The sequence below is a fragment of the Lipotes vexillifer genome, unplaced genomic scaffold (assembly GCF_000442215.2).
Source record: "Lipotes vexillifer unplaced genomic scaffold, Lipotes_vexillifer_v1.1 scaffold40, whole genome shotgun sequence".
Classification (NCBI taxonomy): domain Eukaryota; kingdom Metazoa; phylum Chordata; class Mammalia; order Artiodactyla; family Lipotidae; genus Lipotes; species Lipotes vexillifer.
Genome location: NW_006771578.1, coordinates 3,136,436 through 3,149,323, shown reverse-complemented (window position 1 = coordinate 3,149,323; position 12,888 = coordinate 3,136,436). Strand labels below are relative to the sequence as shown.

At 37.9% G+C, this 12,888-nt stretch overlaps 1 protein-coding gene and 1 pseudogene across 5 annotated transcripts in view; one reads left to right on the top strand and one right to left on the bottom strand.

Annotated features, from left to right (window-relative positions):
- TFDP2 (transcription factor Dp-2) overlaps window positions 1-12,888 on the bottom strand; it is a 129,464-nt gene that overhangs the window by 33,899 nt on the left and 82,677 nt on the right. For 4 of the 5 annotated variants that reach the window (XM_007446955.1, XM_007446954.1, XM_007446957.1 and 1 more), the window contains 2 exons: window positions 12,629-12,750; window positions 11,004-11,051 (listed from right to left, as the gene is read on the bottom strand). In XM_007446955.1, the coding sequence (XP_007447017.1) occupies window positions 11,004-11,051; window positions 12,629-12,750 (170 nt within the window). The remainder of the gene's footprint in view (window positions 1-11,003; window positions 11,052-12,628; window positions 12,751-12,888) is intronic. The other variant, XM_007446958.1, reaches the window with a different exon arrangement.
- Window positions 2,511-2,968, top strand: LOC103090434 (60S ribosomal protein L21 pseudogene; annotated as a pseudogene).

The window sequence follows — 12,888 nt, the reverse complement described above, 5'->3', positions numbered from 1 at the left end:
CCATGGCCACTGAGCCTGCGCGTCCGGAGCCTGTGCTCCGCAAATGGGAGAGGCCACAACAGTGAGAGGCCCGCATAACGCAAGAAAAAAAAAAAAAAAAACTGGTCCAGGAAGATCCCACATGCCGTGGAGCAACTAAGCCCGTGCGCCACAACTACTGAGCCTGCGCTCTAGAGCCCGCGAGCCACAACTACTGAGCCCACGTGCCACAACTACTGAAGCCCGCGCGCCTAGAGCCCGTGCTCCGCAACAAGAGAAGCCACTGCAATGAGAAGCCTGCGCACCGCAACGAAGAGTAGCCCCCACTGGCCGCAACCAGAGAAAGCCCACACGCAGCAACGAAGACCCAACGCAGCCAAAAATAAATTAGTTAATTAACTTTTTTTAAAAAAGAAATTAAGCCTGATCTTTGTAAGGCTGGTGGAGCAGCATGCCAAAACCCAATCAATGTCTACATTAAAATTCAACAGAATTTAGAATAGCTAATACCTGCAGTACACAGATAGGAGATTTGGTCCTGCAACCAATTCTATAAACCACTTCTTTAAAACTTAAGTGAACAACACCTCTAGTAAAAGAACATTAAAAGGTAAAAGGCTATATAAAGAACTCAACAACAACAAAAACAACTCAACTCAAAAATGGACAAAGGACTTGAAAAGGTGTTTCTTCCAAGAAGATATACAAACGGCCAGTAAGTACATAAAAAGATGATCAACATCGCTAATCATTAGGGAAATGCAAATCAAAACCACAATGAGACACCACTCACACACATTAGGATGGCTATTATTAAAAACAACAAGAACAACAAAAAACAGTTAAGTGTTGGGAGGATGTGGAAAAATTGGAGCCTTCGTGCACTGCTGGTGGGAATGTAAAACGGTGCAGCCACTGTAGAAAATACTATGGTAGTTCCACAAAAAACTGAGCATATAATTACCATATGATTCAGCAATTCCACTTTAGGGTATATACCCAAAGAAATTTAAAGTAGGGTCTCAAACAGATGTTTGTATACCCACATTCATACCAGCAATATTCACAATAGCCAAAAGGTGAAAACAACCCAAATATCTATCAACAGATGAATGAATAAACAGAATGTGGTATATGCACATAACAGATTATTCAGCTTTAAAAAAAATGAAATTCTGATACAACATGAATGAACCTTGAAGACATGATAAGTGAAATAAGCCAGACACAAAAGGGTAAATATTGTATGATTCCTCTTATATGAGGTACCTAAAATAGTCAAATTTATAGAGACAGAAAGTAAAACTATGGTTACCGGAGACTGGAAGAGGAGAAAGTGGGGGAGTTATTGCTTAATCAGTATGGAGTGGCAGTATGGGATGGTGAAAAAGTTCTGCAGATGGATAGTGGCAACAGATGCACAATAATTTCTTATTTATTTTCTCAGTGGTTTTCTTGCTTTTGAACTTATTTATGTTTTGTTGTCTTTTGTGCTTAAGTGTTGATGGCTTCATGAGCCTGAATATCTATAAAATAAGATGTTGTGGTTTTAGCATTTCATCATTATTTCGAAAAAAGCCAAACTCAGTATACAAGGGATCATGCTTCTGAGCAAAACAAACTTTATTGTTCTTCATTCTCTGAACTATTTCCATTGTCACATCTGGCTTTACTACTACTGTCACCACATTCAGAAAAGATGTGCCTTTTCTTCACAAAAATAGTTCAGGAATGCTTGTTTCCCCACCACAAAATGAGGGTTAAAACCAACATAACTCAGGACTTCCCTATTGGTCTAGTGGTTAAGATTCCGTGCTTCCACTGCAGGGGGCGCAGATGCAATCCCTGGTGGGGGAAGTTCCACGTGCTGTGCAGTGCGGCCAAAACAACCCAAAGTTAATTTAGCTTTGTTAAACTTAAAAAAACTTAAAGTTAAATTTTTCTAATTTAGCTAATAATTTAAAATGATAAATTTAAAACCAGGCTTATTTTAAAAATTTAAATGGTTGAAAAATGTTATAAAAATAAATGTCTACATTTTCACGTGTCATCTATATGCTTTTGGGTTACATTAGACAAATTAACCTTATAATGTCACATGCGACAAAAATTAACTCAAGATGGATCAAAGATCTAAATGTAAGAGCAAAGCCATGAAACTCTTAGAAGCAAATATAGGCGTTAAGTCTTTGTGATCTTGGATTTGACAATTTTTTTTTTTTTTTAAATAAGATAGGACACCAAAAGCATAAGTAACACAAGAAGAAAAAAAAAACCCCAACAGATAAACATAATCAAAATTTAAAACTTCTGTGCTTCAAGTAGGTGAAAAAACAATCCATAGAATAGAAGAATTTTTTTGCAAATCATGTATCAGATAAGGGTCTTGCATCTATAATCCATAAAGAATTCTTACAACTCAATAGAAACAACAACAACAACAACAACCCAAAAGATCGGAATAGAGTTTTTCAAGGAACATACTTCGACTTCCTTTCAGCAAGAATGCCATCTTCTAGTAATTCACCAAAATAGTCAACACAAAGGGATGGAGGAATACCCGCTATATGTTCTCTAGGCCTTTTAGAAAACATGGAGTTGTTCCTTTGGCTACAAATATGCCAATCTACAAGAAAGATGATATTGTAGACATCAAGGGAATGGGCACTGTTCAAAAGGGAACACCCCACAAATGCTACCAGAAGAGTCTACAATGTCACCCAGCTGCTGTTGGCACTGTTGTAAACCAATGAGTTAAGGGCAAGAGTCCTGCAAAGAGATTATGAAGCAAATTAAGCACTCTAAGAGCTAAGATGGCTTCCTGAAACATGTGAAGGAAAATGATCAGAAAAAGAAAAAAGCCAAAGAGAAAGGTACTTGGGTTCAACTGAAGCACCAGCCTGCTGCACCTAGAGATGCACACTTTGTGAGAACCAATGGAAAGGAGTCTGAGCTGCCAGAACCCAGTCCCTATGAATTCATGGCATGATAAAAAACAAACAAACAAACACAAAAGACCTCGGAACTGTAAAAATGTTTCTCTTAATTGAGTAGAAGTGTGTATCCCCTTCCCCAAAGAAGTATTTAAAGCAAATTTCAATTTTGTCCTAATTCAGTGGGTGATGTCATTACTATTCAAATTTAGTGTTTTTTTCTTCCTGGAAGATGTGAGGTGGTTTATTGTGCAATATATTTCATTGGTTAGAAACTGCCATAAATTATTTATAAGATATTTATACTAGTAAAATAAAAAAAAAAGACTTGGGACAGCTGCATGTAAATCAATAAAGTTAGAACACACCTTCACATCATGCACAAAAGAAACTCAAAATGGCTTAAAGACTTAAACATAAGACATGACACCATAAAACTCCGAGAAGAGAGCATAGGTAAAACATGCTCTGACATAAATCATACTCTGAAATAAATCATACCAATGTTTCCTTAGGTCAGTCTCCCAAGGCAATAGAAATAAAAACAAAAATAAACAAATGGGATCTGATCAAACTTACAAGGTTTTGCACAGCAAAGGAAACCACACACACACAAAAAAAAAAACCCAAAAAGACAACCTACAGACTGGGAGAAAATATTAGCAAATGATGCAACAGACAAGGGATTAACTTCTAAAATAATACAAACAGCTCATACAACTCAACAATAAAAAAACAAACAACCCAATCAAAAAATGGGCATAAGATCTTAATAGACATTTCTCCAAAGACGACATACAGATGGCCAGTAGCCCCAAGAAAAGATGTTCAACATCACTAATTATTAGAGAAATGCAAATCAAAACAACAATGAGGTACCCACCTCACACCAGTCAGAATGGCCATCACTGGAACTTCCCTGGTGGTCCAGTAGTAAAGAATCTGCCTTATAATGCAGGGCAAGCAGGCCCGATCCCTGGTCAGGGAACTAAGATCTCACATGCCATGGGGCAACTAAGCCCGTGTGCCACAACTACAGAGCCCACGCACCCTGGAACCTGCACGCCACAACTGGAGAAGAGAAAACTACAACTAGAGAGAAGCCTGTGCGCCAAAACGAAGAGCCCGCGTGCCACAACGAATGATCCCGCATGCCTCAATGAAGATCCCATGTGCCACAACTAAGACCCAACACAGCCAAAAATAAATAAGTTAAATAATAAATAAATAAATAAATCTTTAAAAAAGTAGGGCCATCATTAAAAAGTCTACAAATAGCAAATGCCAGAGAGGGTGTGGAGAAAAGAAAACCCTCATGCACTGTTGGTGGGAATGTAAGCTGGTGCAGCCACTATGGAGAACAGTATGGAGGTTCCTCAGAAAACTAAAAATAGAATTACCATATGATCCAGCAATCCCACTCCTGGGCATATACCCAGACAAAACTATAATTCAAAAAGATACATACACCCCTATGTTCACAGCAGCACTATTCACAACACCCAAAACATGGAAACAACCTAAATGTCCATCAACAGATGAATGGATAAAGATGTGGTACATATATACAAGGGAATACTACTCAGCCATAAAAAAGAATGAAATAATGCCACTTAGAGCAACATGGATGCAACTAGAGATTATCATACTAAGTGAAGCAAATCAGAAAGAGAAAGACAGATACCACATGGTATCACTTGTATGTGGAATCTAAAATATGGCACAAATGAATCTATGTACAAAACAGAAACAGACTCACAGACATAGAGAACAGAGTTGCCAAGGGGGAGGGGGTGGGAGAGGGACAGAGTGGGAGTTTGGGGTTAGCAGATGTAAACTATTATATACAGGATGGATAAAAAACAAGGTCCTACTGTATAGCACAGGGAACTACATTCAACACCCTGTGATAAACCATAATGGAAAAGAATGTAAAAAAGAGGATGTCTATACGTGTATAACTGAGTCACTCTGGTACAGCAGAGATCAGCACAACATTGTAAATAAGCTATACTTCAATAAAAAGAAAACAAGATATGAAAAGATGCTCAACATCATTTGATAGGGAAATGCAAATCAAAACCAAAATGAGGGGCTTCCCTGGTGGCGCAGTGGTTGAGAGTCCGCCTGCCAATGCAGGGGACACGGGTTCGTGCCCCGGTCCGGGAAGATCCCACATGCCGCGGAGCGGCTGGGCCCGTGAGCCATGGCCGCTGAGCCTGCGCGTCCGGAGCCTGTGCTCCGCAACGGGAGAGGCCACAACAGTGAGAGGCCCGCGTACCGCAAAAAAAAAAAAAATGAGATGCCATTTCACATCTACAAGTATGGCTATAATAAAAAAAGATGGAGAATAAGTACTGGCAAGGATGTGGAGAAACTGGAACCTATTGCTGGTGGGAATGTAAAATGGTACAGCCACTCTAGAAACTGTTAGCACCTCCACTCCTAAGTATATAATCCAAGAGAAATGAGAACTTATATCCACGTAAAAACTTGTTCACAAATGTTCATAGCAGTAGTTATAACAGCCAAAAAGTAAAAACAACTCAAATGCCCATCATCAATGAACAAATATAGACAAAATGTGGTATATCCATACAATGTTATATTATTGGGCAATTAAAAGGGATGGAGTACTAATATATGCCACAACATGTAACTTTTATGTGTGTGGAGACAGGATGGTAGGGACAGTGGATCTGGAGGGTTGAGAAGGTTCCACTGGCCTAGGTGCTCCTTGGATAGTTTTCATTTCATTGCCCTCAGCACCTCCCCTGCCAATTCCTTCTTGCTTTTTTAATACCTGTCAACTCTGAGCCTGGGGCCTCTCCATGTCAGTGCAGGCGAGGTGCAGCTTCCAAATCTGACTTCTCCCATGCATATTTTGGGATGTGGATTTCTCTACTTTCACTTGTCATCATTATAATCACACCAGCTTTCACCTTCAAGTCCTTGGAAAATCAGCATCTCTATCATGTTTTACGGCAATTTAAGAGATTTTTAAATTTTTTTTTTTACACAAAATATTTCATTACGATCTTAGGGGCTGGGGATTAAAAATGGGTGCTCAGTCCATCATCTCAAACTGGAAGCTCCCTATCTAAATCTTTTTTTTTTTTTTTTCGGTACGCGGGCCTCTCACTATTGTGGCCTCTCCCATGGCTCACGGGCCCAGCCGCTCCGCGGCATGTGGGATCCTCCCGGACCAGGGCACGAACCCGTGTCCCCTGCATCGGCAGGTGGACTCTCAACCCCTGCGCCACCAGGGAAGCCCTCTAAATCTTAAATAAGTAGAGTTTACACATGTTCCTAAAACCTGAGCTCTCTGAAACACCAAGACCCTCTTTCCAAATAACACCAAAATTTGGCCACAGGATGTACACACTATCATCTATATTAGTCCCTAAATCAAAAAAAAAAAAAAAAAAAAAAAACCAGTAGGAAGCATTCCTTGCCAAATAAAACCAACTTGAAAATTTTTTTAATATTTAAGAAAATAAAACTACTAATACAGCACAGTTTGAAAAGCATGCTGTATTTTATTTCATTTGAAGTATTCATAATTTCATATTCATATGAAGTATTTAAAAGAATTACTCCCAAAGAATAAAAAGTATTTATTTTTCCAGGCACTTAACTAGAATCCACAATCACTGTCTTTTTATATTTTCCCATAATAATTTATATTTATTTACAAAAGCAATATAAAACTCAAATTTGTAGTATAACAGTATACTCCAGGTATAAGTTATAATAAATGTATTCCATTTACATAAGAAATTATATAAAATATACAATAAAAACCTCATTTCCCATTCAAATAAGTTAACTAGAATGTTTAAATCAACAAAATAATTTAGTAATTTAGTAAAATAATTTAGGAAAAAAACCCCAAACCCCACTTTCTTGTACATATGTATTCATTGTGTGTGTGTTGGGGGGGATTGTTGAATGGGAAATAAATGTTGATCACTTACAGATCTTCACTCTCTCCCCACCCTGGGTTATGTCATCCAGGCCTGTGACGAATTACAAGCTGATGATACTACTTATACACTAATGATATGATCACTTAGATAACTAATAAACTTATCAAACTTCATATGTCCAAAACAAAAGTCAATTCCTCCCCAAACCTACTCCTAACTACAGTAAGTCTAAATGGCATCAATATTCACCCAGCTCTCACTGCAAAAAAACAGGAGCCATCTTTTATTTCTCTCTTCCCTTCATCCAATCTATCAATAAATCCTGTTGATTCTATTTCCAAAATGTATCCATTTTTTTCTTCCACCTCCACTGCCAGGCCAGTGCGCCCTGCAACAGCCTTCTAACTGATTTCCCTGCTTCTGTTCTTGTCTTCTCAGAGTCCATTTCCCCCTCAGCAGTCAGTGTAAATTAGATCATGTCACTTCCCTACTTAAAACCCTGTTTAGAATAAAAACCAGATTCTCTACCATGACCTACAAGGCTTTTCATGTTCTGACCCTTGCCTACCTCTCCATCCTCATCCCACATCACTCTTTGACTTTCTCACTCTCTCCAAGCCACTGTGCTTCCCCAAATACAACAACCTCGTTCCTCACTTAGAAGCTGTGCATTTGCCATTCCTTCTGCCTAGAACCCCTGGCTCCCTGAGGGTATTTACATGCCTGTCTTTCTTGCATTCAAATGTCACCCCCTTAGAAAGGCCTTTCTAAGGTAGCCACCATCTTTCCAATACTCTACAAATCGTCCTTCTTAGTTTTCTACATACCACCTATCACAATCTAAAATTATCTTATTTTGTTTATTGCTTCCCCATCCCAAATATAAGCTCTTTAACGGGCAGAGACTTATCTATCTTGTTTATTATTCTTGCCAATGCCTAGAACATACCAACATTTATCACATCAAAGTATTTGTTGGCGCAGTGGTTAAGAATCTGCCTGCCAATGCCGGGGACACAGGTTCGAGCCCTGGTCCGGGAAGATTCCACATGCTGCGGAGCAAGTAAGCCCGTGCACCACAACTGAGCCTGCACTCTAGAGCCCGCGAGCCGCAACTACTGAGCCCACGTGCCACAACTACTGAAGCCCGCGCGCCTAGAGCCCGTGCTCCGCAACAAGAGAAGCCACCGCAATGAGAAGCCTGCACACCGCAACAAAGAGTAGCCCCCGCTAGCCACAAATAGAGAAAGCCCGCACGTGGCAACAAAGACCCAACACAGCCAAAACTAAATAAATAAATAAAGTAATTTATAAACAATTGTTGAACAAACAACTTCATAAACATCACTGAAGCAGTACAGATATTATATTGATTTTTATTAGCTTATTATAGTTTAAATTATATTAGTTTATTATAAATTATTAGTTTATTCTAAATAAAAGGGCTTTAACTGTATTCCAACAGAATTTTTAAAAAAAGGTCTTAAGATTACATGAGCACAAAGGACAGTGAAACACCACTGTGCTAAATCCTAGTCATTTAAGACAGGAATAAAGTAAAACATATGCAGGCTATTGCCGTTGCCCATCATACATCCAGGACCTTCTTTCCACCCAAGAGATCCCAGATAGGTCCCCCTTCCCTATTTGGAAGAGATGCATTTAGAAGACACCACCATATTCTGTCCAAAGGGAGAAAGAGAAAGTGAGCAAACATCTTTCAGGATCAAACCCCCCGGCAAGACCAGAAAGGGGGCTTTCGCAGCTCCTTCCACAAGCTCTTTGCAAACAAGTCCAGTGGATCAGAACACAGGGAATAAAACCAATGAGAATACTTCAATGGATCTTTAACCAACAAAAAATTTCTTCAGAAACTGACTTGCTCTTGCAAATGAACCTGACGAAGGAATAGCTGTGTAAAACATACTTAAGGTTGTACTGTCAAGTGTAAGATGAAGATAAAAAGGTGGTATTTATCTATGTGGGAGTATGTGTGTGTGTGTGTTTTATATTCTCTCTCTCTCTCTTTCGCTCTCTCTCTCTCCATATCCCTGAGGAACAGTAATACAAATACTTACATATGATACTAAATCAACATATAAGACATTAAAGAGATGAAGATTACTTTGGGTTGAGAGCTGGCTTTTTGAAGCTCAGCACTTGGGAAAAGGGAACCGAAGACTTTCTGCAGCATTACAGAAAAACACATAAATTTGGAGGAAAATAACATTTGTAAGGTCAACAACAACAAAAGAAAACCACACATAGTAATTTTTGTGGCTTGATTAGGGAGAGGGAATGGGATTCATTATAGAAAAGTTATATTAAAGAATAAAAAAATAATAAAAAGCACTCGGAAAAAAGGCCACTGAACCAAATGCAGAAAGGGAAAGTCGAATCAGTGGCTATACCAATGAATTTAATCTGGTACTTTTATATGTGCTCTTTAGAGTTTTCTCTCTTATAAAGAATAAAAAGAACCTTGTTTTTTATATTATTTGCAATACATAGGTGCCACCAGTCATAACTAATGAATAGTTCCATTTTAAGGCCTTAAATAGTGCTAAATATATGGTTAAAAAAACTTGTGCTGGGCTTCCCTGGTGGCGCAGTGGTTGAGAGTCCGCCTGCCGATGCAGGGGACACGGGTTCGTGGCCCGGTCCGGGAAGATCCCACATGCCGTGGAGCGGCTAGGCTCGTGAACCATGGCCGCTGAGCCTGTGCATCCGGAGCCTGTGCTCCGCAATGGGAGAGGCCACAGCAGTGAGAGGCCCGCGTACTGCAAAAAAAAAAAAAAAAAAAAAAACTTGTGCTGCTGCCCTTTCCAAGGAGATACATGAAGAAAAACCAGTATGAGCCAGAATTTCCATTAGAGAGAAAAGACCATCTCGCCATATATGTCTATATGATATAGCAGTTCCTTAGACATGATTTTATCTGTTCAAAACAGTTAAGATGTGAGAAGTAAACTACAAAGGCCACCAAGGAACTAAAGCAGAGCTAGTGTCAATGCAAGAAAACACACATTCTTTTGTACAGTCCCAAGGTCCTCACTCAGAACCTATTCACTTTTATTTTAGACTGAATTCTAACACATCTGGCCAAGTAGTTTCTCAGTGCACAGCAAATCAGAGAAAGCAACTAGAAACTGGAGAAACAGAAAACTATTGTATTGAAAGCAGACGACCTAACAGGAGAAAAGAGATGAAAACACAATTGACAAAAGCAATTCCAAAATCTCAGAATCAAAAGTAAATTTTAAAAAGCACTGATGCCAAGGTTTTATCTAAAATAGTAACTATCTTACAGAACTCAACAGCCTCTGAGATTACGTGTCTTGTTCAAATAACGACCCTAAAGTGATAGTTTTCAATCCTGGAGTTTCTGACTTAGTAGGCAATTACAGTTTACTCAACAGACCACAGGTGATTCTGATGCACACCAAGAACTGAGAACCACTGTCCTAATAGTCTAAGGAAAGGTTATATTACACTTGATGTCTTATTTAAGAAAAAAGTGAGATGTAATGTAGAACATGATAGAGTAACGCTGATGTATGTTATATATGAAAGTTATTAAGAGTAAATCCTAAGAGTTCTCATCACAGGAAAAACATTTTTATTTTTTATTTCTTTAATTTTATACCTATATGAGATGGTAGATGTTCACTAAACTTACTGTGATAGTCACTTCATGACGTATGTAAATCAAGTCATTATGCTGTATACCTTAAACTTACACAGTGCTGTGTGTCAATTATATCTCAATAAGGCTGGAAGGAAAAAAACGAAGTGAGAATTTACTATGACCTTTAAATGTGTTCAATGAAACTTGTTTTTAAAAAGTTTGTGTATTTGGGGGTAATGGGGAGTATTAACTTTGGCAAAACACTTCATCTCCCAAAAGGAGGGAGGGGGCTAAATGGCATACTGCCAACAGACAGTCTACTCACAGAATAGTATCTTTTGAAACCACACAAATAAAAATAAGTTTATGTAATGATGAATGAAGCAGAATACTCAACGTGGAATGAAATAACGGTAGAAACTCAACAAAGTTAAAGTTATATGAAGAAAAACATCTCATTAGATAGAGTCTGGGTACCAAACCCCTCTCTATAGAGTAGCATCTCCTAAACAAAACAGTTAAACTTATACTCACCTTTCTGAAAAATCAGAGTCTATAAATTCTCTAGCCCGTTTTCTATCACTGAAAAGAAAAAAAGATACCATAAAGAGAACATGCATAAAGAACTTTATTTCATGAATAATTTATTGTAACTTGTCTAATTCCACATTGAAAATATCCAAACACAAAAGTAACAAATATAAAAGATATGTACATGAAATAAAAACTTAAATTTTATCACCGGACAAAGAAATCGCAACATGATAGCCATAGTTTGAAATGAACTCAATGAATCTTTAGGGAGGAAAATACTGCAGATTTATAGAGGAGAAGGCATAGAAAAGTTTTATTTGCTCTGGGAGAAATGACTATAAAAACATTAGATAATCATACTACCCCCAGCATAAATCACAGCTGGTGCTGAAAATAGCCAAACTCTGGTCATCTCCAAAGTAGGCCAACACTACTGGCACAGCCTTGGCTTTCATTAAATTATCTCTCAAGGCTATGAAAAAATCCAAGATTTTTAGATCTTAGATCTACATGAGAAATGTTGGTAACCACTGAATAAAGGCAAAGGAATTACAGGTGACTCTGTCACTTCATCTTATTTGATAATGGAAAAGACATTAGGTATACACATGAAACTCTTCTGTCTCTGTCTGTGTGTATGGCTTAAAGCACTTTGCCAGGATTGTTATTTCGTTCATTTCTTTAATATCCTTGAAGCAAGGAGATTCTTACTCAACTAAGATTTACTGCCTGTTTGCTAGAACTCACAACTGTAAGTCAATGATAGAACCACCAGTGTGGCATGCCACCTTGGAAATAACTTCTAAAGTGACAAACTAAAATTGAATCATTTATTTTACTACTACTTTTCTTTTATGGAAGGATGAGATGCTAAAATGATAAGGAGTGGAGAAATGTTGAATAAAGGTATTTTACAGGTAAAGAAACATAGAAATTTGATACTAAAAGTGGCAAATGAGTAACAAAGAAGGGATACTGATTTAATTGCTCAGTGTTTAAAGGAACAAAGATAAAACTCAATGAAAGTTTTAACATATCTGGCCTCTTTTTCCTAGTTCCTTTTCTGGTTTTAAAGGAAATAAACATGCTGGTTTTAAGGGGAAATTCTGAGTACACACACACGTATATACAAAACTCCTTTGTAATGTTTGTTAAAACAATATAAAATGCAGTTTTCACATCTCCAAAGTGGCTAAATGTCACAATCATAAAAAGTAGTCTTCTTTCAGAGTTGAAGAAAGAAGATTCAGTTACAAGTTATTGTTCTATTTTTCTGTTCAAAAATGGTTGCTCCAGGGATTTCCCTGGTGGTCCAGTGGTTAGGTCTCCACGCTTCCACTGCAGGGGGCACAGGCTCAATCCCTGGTTGGGGAAGTAAGATCCTGCATGCTGTGGTGGTACAGCCTAATTAATTAATTAATAAAATAAAATAAAAAATAAAAATGGTTGCTCCAGAGCTGATTTATATCTAGGATATAAAGTGAAATAAAATAGGTGATTTTAAAGGAAACATATTAGTTTTTAAGAACATAAAACAAGAACAGAAGACAAGATAGTGAGAAAAAAAGATCAGAACTTAAAAAAAAAAAGTTTTTAAAAATGGTAATTTGCAGTACCACTCTTACCCAGGGACCCAGCCAGTAGCTTCTGCTATGTGTGTCTGAGTAACCATTGCTGGTGCAGGGGTATATGGACTCCCAATCAGAACACTTCCTGAACTGGTTAGTCTCTGTGGTGTACTTATAATCTGTAAAGTCAGGACAAAGAAAAAAATATTCTTAGTTATGAAGGAAAACCTACAGGCAGAAAATAATGCTGAATGCTAACCTATACACAAGGAGTAAACCTTACTGCCTAAAATGTACTTAATATCAATCATCTAAAT